General features: G+C 45.2%; 3 protein-coding genes across 3 annotated transcripts in view; all 3 read right to left on the bottom strand.

Annotated features, from left to right (window-relative positions):
* nppa (natriuretic peptide A) overlaps positions 1 to 46 on the bottom strand; it is a 1,464-nt gene extending 1,418 nt beyond the window's left edge. Inside the window, exon 1 of the mRNA XM_056729559.1 lies at positions 1 to 46. This exon is cut by the window's left edge and continues 112 nt beyond it. Within this exon, the coding sequence (XP_056585537.1) occupies positions 1 to 2 (2 nt within the window). The 5' untranslated portion in view covers positions 3 to 46.
* Positions 47 to 5,145: 5,099 nt separating this feature from the next.
* nppb (natriuretic peptide B) lies at positions 5,146 to 5,887 on the bottom strand. The gene is made up of 3 exons (XM_056729686.1): positions 5,703 to 5,887; positions 5,388 to 5,629; positions 5,146 to 5,305 (listed from the first exon to the last, which is right to left on the bottom strand). Exons 1-3 carry the CDS (start codon positions 5,823 to 5,825, stop codon positions 5,299 to 5,301), a joined length of 372 nt encoding a protein of 123 aa, XP_056585664.1. The 5' UTR covers positions 5,826 to 5,887; the 3' UTR covers positions 5,146 to 5,298.
* A 2,190-nt stretch (positions 5,888 to 8,077) lies between these two features.
* nppal (natriuretic peptide A-like) lies at positions 8,078 to 9,296 on the bottom strand. Its single transcript, XM_056729728.1, has 3 exons — positions 9,013 to 9,296; positions 8,649 to 8,937; positions 8,078 to 8,536 (listed from the first exon to the last, which is right to left on the bottom strand). Exons 1-2 carry the CDS (start codon positions 9,088 to 9,090, stop codon positions 8,656 to 8,658), a joined length of 360 nt encoding a protein of 119 aa, XP_056585706.1. The 5' UTR covers positions 9,091 to 9,296; the 3' UTR covers positions 8,078 to 8,536; positions 8,649 to 8,655.
* Positions 9,297 to 9,599: the final 303 nt, after the last annotated feature.

Here is a 9,599-nt window from a genome sequence, read left to right as displayed (position 1 = left end):
ATGGCTGTGTTCCTCTGGATTGTGAACTGGCCGTCTGCCTGAAGTCAGTTTATATAGGGACAGTTGAGTGTCAGCTGCTCATCTCTCGTGGAGCGTGTGAAGTGCATTCCAACACCTCTCGTATGATAAGAGTCCTGCTCTGCATTTCCATTTAAGTGTCTGTTTGCAGCCGTGGAGATGTCTGATGTCCGGTGCTCGACGCGGTGACCTCAGACGGCACGCACGTATGGCATAGATCAGTGGGAATGCATCCGCTTCACAGGCGATAGAGAACACACGTAGAACCATCAGGAGACCATGGCCTTTAAACAGACATGGAGCGGACGGAAGTTTAATGACACCATCATCAGATGCCTTCATGTCAGAAGGCATTGTTTGGAGAAAGTTATGACGCCCTTACAGAAAAGACACATGAACATGTGATCAATCACACCTGTGAAATGTGTGTTTTTGGAAAATTTTTGTGAAGAAATATCACTACATGTTTCAATCTAATTGGCTTTTACATGTGATCACATGTGTTTTTTGCACATGTGAGTTTCTTGGGTCTTTTCTGTAAGGAAAATTGTGGCAGTTTCAGACATAAATCTGTGATCATGTTCGTAAGACTGAATAAAGAGATGACTCAAGAGGAAATGGATTCATATGTCTGAGGTTTGTGAGGCGGCATGAACCAACAGAAAGGCAACGTTTGGTTGATGAGACATTTAATATTTCATGTTTTGTAAGAGTCACAATCTCAAATAATTGAACCTTTTACAGTTTTTTGGATTGCTTACACACTAAAATGAAAAGTAGCACAAGGAGTAGGTGGAGGAGGAGGAGGAGTACAAGGAGGAGGAGGAGGAGCACAAGGAGGAGGAGGAGGAGCACAAGGAGGAGGAGGAGGAGCACAAGGAGGAGGAGGAGTACGAGGAGGAGGAGGAGGAAGAGGAATCAACAGAGGAGGAATCAACAGAGGAAGAGATGGAATGACTGCAGCATGATTATGCAGAGGTATGTTCTCACTTTAGCAGTGTGATCTTGCATACTGTCTCATAATCTTTTACTGTACTGTAATATGTATACTAGATCTACACTGAACTACACAATTTTGCCTGACACTGTTCTTCAGGGAGTTTTACGAATGGATGGAGAGGAGATCCAGCATGAGTTCATTTACATAGATGAGGCTGGGTTCAACCTGACGAGAACATGAAGGAGGTGAAGAAACATCATTGGCCACAGGGCTATAGTCAATGTCCCAGGGCAACGGTGGGGTAATATAACACTCTGTGGAGCCATTACACAGAATGGGGTCCTCCACCGCCATGCCCATATGGGCCCTTACAACACAGCACTCATACTCACATTCTTGGACCAATTGCACAACATACCAGCAGCAAATCAAATCGATCATATGCAATACAGTGTTGTCTGGGACAATGTGTCTTTCCACCGCTCTGCTCTGGTTCAGAACTGGTTTCAGCAACGTCCACATTTCACCGTCCTGTATCTCCCACCATACTCTCCCTTCCTCAACCTTTTTTTTACAGTAAACTTACAGTACAATAAGTAAAGTGACATTTTGTTACAGTATTATGAATTTGGGCATTTTGGGCGTGTTGAGAAATAAATGAGATTCTTCAGTCTGCAACATTGGTCTTGTGTAGTGTTTGGTGGATTTACATTATATTTGTACTTTGTTGATGGTAGGCTAACTCTAATCATATGGAAGTAGAAGTGCTGAAAGTGTTTTAGGTTTATCACAGCAGAGTGTAACTCGTGCAAACGGAGTATAGTAATGTGAAACATGTGTGTTTCATATGGTAACAAAGTGTGGTTTTTAAACAGAAGTGTTTCACGAGTTTACCTATGCAGATAATAAACGGTTAGCAGAAGTGTAACAGGTATGCGTGTTTGGCGTGCTGTCCGGGGAGCGGGCTCCGAGCTCGCCGGTTCCTTCTGAACCCGGAACACTCCCCCCGCTAGGGTGAGTGTCCAGAGCTCGGAAATGGCCCGAACCCAGAGCAAACCCCCCAAAGGCGTAGAACTAGACAGCAGCCGGACAGCGCATACCCCCCAAAGGCGAGGCTAGAGGCTGCGTGGTGTGCAGGTGGGTAGTTGATGTGAGCTCCTGCGAGAGCGGATGGAACTGCGGTGCAAGGGATGACACTCTTGATGGGGCAAGTTCCTGCTGTGACGTGGATGATAACTGGCCTGATGAGTTGAAATAGCTGGGTTGGAAAAGGGAACTGATTATTTGTGTGAGAGGGTGAATTGGCAGGGCGAGCCCCCTGTGGGGGGGAAACTTGGGTAGGAAGGGCTGAGGAAGGTTGTGACTGCAGCGGCAGAGCACTAGGAAGAAGCACGGGCCCCTGCGGGGGCGGTCGCTGCGGTGATACTGGCTTCGGGAAGGTGACTTGGAGGGACTGGATAGTGGTTGTGACTGCTGCGGCAGAGCATGAGGAAGAAGCACGGGCCCCTGCGGGGGCGGTCGCTGCGGCGATACTGGCTTCGGGAAGGAAGGTGAGTGGGAGGATTTGGATAATGGTTGTGACTGCTGCGGCAGAGCACTGGAGGAAGCACGGGCCCCTGCGGGGGCGGTCGCTGCGGCGATACTGGCTTCGGGAAGGTGACTTGGAGGGACTGGATAGTGATTGTGACTGCTGCGGCAGAGCATGAGGAAGAAGCACGGGCCCCTGCGGGGGCTGTCGTTGCGGCGATACTGGCTTCGGGAAGGTGGCTGGGAGGAATTGGATTAAGGTTGTGTCTGCTGCGGCAGTGGACGGGGAGGAAGCACGGGCCCCTGCGGGGGCGGTCGCTGCGGCGATACTGGCTTCGGGAAGGTGACTGGGAGGGATTGGATAAAGGTTGTGACTGCTGCGACAGAGCACTGGATGAAGCACGGGCCCCTGCGGGGGCGGTCGCTGCGGCGATACTGGCTTCGGGAAGGTGACATGGGAGGGATTGGATTGTGGTTGTGACTGCTGCGGCAGAGCACGGGGAGAGTATAGAAAGCATTGGCCCCTGAGGCTTCTGATGAAACGCTTTTGCTGCGTTGGATCGTTGGGGGGAAACAGGGCTCTGGCCGAACTGGGGGTGGCTGGGGATTTCTTAGATGGTACTTAGATGAGTCTGGTGATGAGTGTCCGGTGGGCTTCTCTGATGAGGGCACGGTCAGACCTGATGTAAGTCTTGAATGCTTCAGATGACCAGCGTCCGAGCGCTTGAATCTGACGTTGTGAAAGGCCCTTTTGTGCGGCTGTAGTTGCTGCGCCAATGCGGAAGGAAGGACTAGAGAAATGGTATGCTGGGATGCCGGACTGGAGCAAAACTGACTTCAGGTGTTTTTGGAACCAGAATCGTGTGACGGGTAGGTTTGAATCGGCCTGAGGCATAGCGAGGAGGGAGGGAATTGCGGCCGCTGGAGCAGCTGACGGAGGCGGCCTCGCGACAGCGGCGGCATCCAGGGCGGGGGCTTGAGGGAAGGAGGGATGGCCGAAGCCCTGGGGGAGGTAAGGGAAATTTTGAGCCGGGGCCTGTGTCGCTAATGGAGGCGGTCTCACGTTAGTGGATGACATTGGCGCCGCTGGCCAAGAGCTTGCGGATGTGAGGAGAAAAAGTTGGAAGCGATCTGGAACCGCATGCTGAGGCAGGCTCGTTGGATGTTGGTGGTTGAAGTTGGCGGGGGCGGGCCGAGTTTCCTGGGGAGCCACAGGGAGAGAAGTATGTAGCGGCTCGTGCTGTTCATGCGGCGTGCAGCCCAGACTGGCCGAAATCCTTCTGCGACGGGCTGGGGTTGTCCTGACTTGCCCTGCTGATGCGGCGGAAGGCCCTGCCCGGGCTGAAGGAGGCCTGAAAGCCTGAACCGGCTCATTAGCAACTTCCTGTTGCGGGGAAGATCTGGCTAGTAGGTGTTCTGACTGCAGCGCGACGTAGATGTCGTACAGCTCGGCTTTGCTTAGCCGGCTGCTCAAGTTCACATCCCGATTGGACAGTGCGAGTCGAAGTCCTGCGACTGTCCATTTCCCGATGGCTGGGATTGCTGAGTGCGCCGAAGCGTATGATGACGCCGGTGAGGAGGAAGGGAGCCTAACCTGGCTCTGTACGGAAGAGCGGTTGCGTTTGGAGGCTTGACGAGTCGGTCGGCTTTGCTGGCGGCCTCGGTCTTGCTCTGCAGGTTTGGATGTAGCTTCCGGGCTGAGGATGGAACGCTGACGAGCGCTCGAAGGGGCCGGAGAATCTTGCTGGATTGGACTGTCGTTAACGACGGATTCGTGGGTCTCAGACATGTTAGAAACAGAAGAGATGTCGCAGGTAAGAGGTCTTGCTTATTTATGGGCTGGCTCGCTTAGCAGGTAGGGTGGAAGCCATGATTACTGATTGCGAACCAGCCGGGTTTGATTATATGCTCCGGCTCCTCCCGAACTTTGTTTATAAAACATCATATAGTTTTTACAAGAGTGTTTAATTATGTAAAGGATCTGTAGTGTTTTGCTAATTGGTTGTGTGGTTGTACTAATTGTGTGTAGTGTTTTGAAAACACGGGCCCTGTTTTGAAAATCGTGCATAAGCAATCCAAAAAAACTGTAAATGTCACTGTTCCTCCGCTGGAACCTGCTCATGATAAACTCTAGATCACTGGAAAGGTGTAAAATACACAAGATGTAGAGCACTGAAGATCAAATGAACTAGAACTTTCTCCAGATGATGTTTGTTTCATCAAAGATCTGCCAAGTGTGTTCTTTCATTAGAGACTGACTGACCTCAGGTCCAAGCATTCGAGAATTACAACCATTAAAGTTGTGCATTTACACGCATGTCCCAATACATTTGGTGACCGTTAAAAGGTTCATATTATGATCGTTTTTGCTGAGTTTTTGAAAAAAAAAAATTGAATGTAGAAAGCACTGACATACACGAGATGTTTGAGCGACGCCTCAAAAAGACCTATCGTGCGTCACATCACAAATACAGTGTGTTTATTATTGTGCTACACTGTCGTTGTTGAACGAAGGGAATGGTGTGTATTGAGATGTCAGAGCTGAAGCGTGATCTCATCGTGATCTTAAAGCCTGACTGATGAACAGTATTGAGGAAAATGGCTTGAAAGCCCTTGTTTCATCAAAGACATTAAAGAAAAAAGAGGAGATCAATCCAAAGGCATGTCAGCATATCATTTATTAAACTAAAGAATGAAAATGAAAGGAAAGATGCATATAAATATATAACTTGACAGTTGAATAAATATCTCAATAAATATGTGAAGAACAATGGCTGGATTCTGGACAGTGGAGGTTAAGACATCACTTTCTCTCAGGACCTGAAGAAGAAGAGAAGAGATTCAGTAATGCTCACATATGTTTTCTTCTTCTTTCAATCACATGATTGGTGCGGACACTTACCTGTTGGTCCTTCTGGCTGTGTTACATCCCAGAGACGACATGGAGCCGATTCTGTCCAGTCGACTGCCAAAACATCCGGAATATCTCTTGGAGTCCTGCCGGACGGTCTTCAGGTCCCGAGCAGACAGATACTCTCTCACATCCCTCTGCGTTTCGGGTTGAAGGAGCGTTTGATCAACGTTGACCTGCTCCTGGTCCCGTGCTGAAGCGGGACGAGATTCTTCAAGACGCTGTAGAAGAAGCTGAAGGGACACATACACATCAGTTCACTTTCTCAAAGACTCTTTCATTCCAGATTCTCGCTTTTGGACTTACCATCAAGACATCCACGTCCGGGCTTGTTAAGGCCTCTGTGTGGTGTAGCGGTAAAGTCTCCATGAACTGAACGCTGAAGACGAAGAGAAAGGCCAAAGTCAGAGGAATGTTGGATGATCTCATGTTTTCTCTTCTCTCTGCTGCTCTCCTCTCGACGTGTCTCTCAGAGGGTTTTTCTCTTTATCAGTGGATCCTCTGGATCTTTTATACCTAAAACTTTGACACGTAAGTTATGTGAGGAATGAGCGCTGCATTCCAACACCTCATTCTGATAGCGCGTGCTGTCGGAAACGAGTCCTTTTAAAGTGTATAGAGGGAGTCACGCATGGGCCACACATAGCAGAGACTCCTGACATCTCCTGACATCCATACATTTACTGGAAGTAGACTCTCGTTTCACCACGTGAGCAAACGTAACCGCCTCACTCCTTGACATCTGGATTCAGATCACATACAGCAGGATCTCCGTCAGCTCAAGATCTTTTCATTCCAAGGCAAAATAAGCACACTATTAATACAGAATTCACATTGATGTTCAAGAAGACAACAGCAATAGTTGTCAACATCACGCAGTCACTGATGGAAGAGAGGCAAAAGATGCAGAAGATGCTGAAGGATGTTTGTCAGTAGGAAAGAACTCCACAGTGTGACACACACACATTGAAACATATCATGTTCTGAAGCTTTTAGAAAGTAATGGATTTTTTATAACTATATATGACCCTGGACAACAAACCAGTCTTATGGGTCAATTTTTCGAAATTGAGATTTTTACATCATCTGAAAGCTGAATAAATAAGATTGAGGTGTTGGAATATGACAATATCTGGCTGAGATACAACCGTTTAATACTCTCTGAGAGTCTGAGAGTGCAGAACATCGAAATATTGAGAAAATGGCCAATGAAGCTGTGAATCAGAGGCACTGTAGCAGGACATCCACACACAAAAATATTTTTTTTTATATATTCAAGGTAGGACATTTACAAAATATCTTTATTGAACATGACCTTTCCTTAATATCCAAATGATTTTTGGCATAAAAGAAAATTCAATTCACGATCCAAAAAATCAATTTACGAAAAATGTTTATAAGGATGCTGTTTAATCATTCAATCATTCTTTAAAACTCATTTGTTTTACATCCTGAATGTGTTTCTCTAAATGCATTTATATTTTTACAGCAAAACAGAAAAAGATGCAGACATTCGATGTATATGCAGCCAAAGAAACAAATAAAGAGACTATTCCAAATGTTTATTTCAAATCAGCACTTCTAGATGTGTGGTGGTCATTCCTGTTCAGTGTCTGTTGAAGTTAAAGAAAACTAAAAGTCATCCAACAGCAATGTGAAAGACTGACAACAGGAAAACTGTGAGAAAAATCCAGATGATCACATTACATTTTTTTAACTATTCCTTAATACATAGAAATATGACTGTTTTATTGCTTAAAAGTGATTCTGAACATTTTCTTTTTGGAAAAGTCTGATAAAGTTAAAGTTCTTTATTTGAAGTCTGATAAAGCACAAAGCATCTTTTTTGTTATTTCACCTGTTTCTTCAGTTTTTATTTTCTGCTAAAATAAGAGGTTTATTTGACATTTGGGGGAAATGTTGTTTGTAGTAAACAGAATGAAACAATTTTTTCCCTTACAAATACCTAAAAATTAAAAATAAATAATTTTGAAATAAATACTTTATTCATATAAAATAAAATACATTTCATAACATCTCGGCGGCTATATGTATACACATATTTACAGTGTTGTGACAATGTACTGCTGAATGTGAGGGGCTCTCTGTGTGTACGGCTCTAGAGATGTGAGGAGGAGAGAGACATATGTAGTGGATACCTATGACTGACTACACTTTAAATAGCAGACATGTTTCTAATGACACATGATTTATGCATACATTTATTTTATGCTGTTGCTCAATTCAATGATTTATCAGTTTTTGCTTGTTTTATGTTGTAACAGATGTGTAATGTGCAAGCAAATATAAAAACAGCTGTTTTTCTGTTATATAGTTTATTTTTGACGTAACATCATAACAAAACTTTGCTTTAAGTTTTAATAACACACAGAGAACATTACATAAAGAAAAAAGCTTGAAGAAAAAAGAAAGATGGAACTAGATTGATGGATGGATGATCAGTGGGTCTGAACAGTAATGGTTTCTTAAGTAAACTCACAGCTGAAAGAAAAGAGGGAGGGTGGGGAGGATTTGTGGAGGTTTATATAGTTAACAAACTGAAATATTCAGAAGAATTGTGGCTTTATGTTGTGACATCTAACTACATGAAACTGGATAGAATCAGACAGAGAGCACATCTGTCCACCGTCCAAACTTCATATTTAAAGAAGAATCAAGGCTTGTGCTCATATCTTTTATTTAGTAATAATTGACTCTCATGTTGTTTTCTGTTTAGACAGTGAGTATACTGTACATAAATGAGTTCTCTTTATCATCTCGTGTTTGAGATGGACAAACCCACACCTGCACCTGGAATCATTTCTCTTCAACAGCCTGTCATTCATGTTTAAATTTGATCGTTTTAATCCTGGACAAAGTTGACACACAATATTTATGTTGTGGCAATATACATCATCTTACATGAAACATGAGTCCATTGAACGTCAATCAATCAATCAATCAATAAATAGATGCAACAGTACAGGCAGCATTAGTGTCTTTCCATACAATTATTTACAGATCTAAATCCAGAATAAATATTGACAGACAGATATCACCTGAACACAAATCTACAGTAAACCTGCAGTCAACACCTGCGAGAGGATTTCAAGTCAAGAAATGTGCCGTGACAGCCGCACCTGCAACATATACGACACATGACGTGAGGACATATACTTCGTTTTTTTATGCACATCAACAAGAGCAAGTAACAAATGTCACGAGTAAGGACACCTTCATCTCCAAACGTACCTGTCGCTTAACACCCGAGTCCGCTGAATGACCCGATTCTCTCCAGTCGGACCCCAAAACAGCTCCTCAGTCCGCCCTTCTTAAAGCGGCTCCAGGATCGTTTGGATGTGGACAGGATGTCTCCCAGCAGACGCTCGAGCGCCGCGTCCGTGCGCGCCAGCGCGGAGTTTCCAGGGTCCGAATCCCACTGATGCGCCTCCTCGCGCGCCTCCACCTGCGCGCTCTTCTGCTCCATCTGCGACTCCGCGAGCGGCGCGTTTATTTCTTCATCTAAAAGCTCCTTGAGACTCTGCGGTAAACGTTATCATGTGTTAGCAGTGCGCGTGTCACATGTAAGAGTGAGCTCGAGCATCAGAAGACTCACCTGTAAACTGGACACCGGTTTGGCACCTGTCAGGTGGAACAGAAGAAGCGAAGAGACGCAGAAGATGTTGAACATCATTGCTGTTTGAGTATTGCTGGAGGTCAGCAGCGGTGGCCGTGCGCGTTTCAGTTGACTCTCCTCTCGAGACGCGTGTCCAGGTGCGCGCTCTTATATTTGGCGGATTTCGTCACGGATGCCCGTGAAAACAGCAGCTGGGAGGGCTCCTTACTTTCCTCCACATCTCCACATGACACTGATGGTGTGATGGAGGTCAGTGCTGAAAACATCATTGGGAGCATATGCTCATGCAAAAAAAGTTGCCCAGATGAGTTTCCTGAAGAAGTCAAGGAACGTTTAGTCTGTTTGATTTGAAGTGACATGACGTCAGATCACAAAACAACACAACATACCACAAAACAACACAACCCTAACATAAAGGAATCAGACGTGAGACATGTAGAAAAGCTGAAAAGTGAATAAAGAAGAATTTAAATATCTTTCATCAGGATGTCATGTATAAACGTCAAGGTTTGTGTGTGCTTATGTTGTAATTTATTATTTTAGACATTTTCAAATCTATTTCAAAC

Source organism: Triplophysa dalaica, chromosome 18 (assembly GCF_015846415.1).
Source record: "Triplophysa dalaica isolate WHDGS20190420 chromosome 18, ASM1584641v1, whole genome shotgun sequence".
Taxonomy (NCBI): Eukaryota; Metazoa; Chordata; class Actinopteri; order Cypriniformes; family Nemacheilidae; genus Triplophysa; species Triplophysa dalaica.
This window is presented reverse-complemented; position numbering and strand designations above follow the sequence as displayed.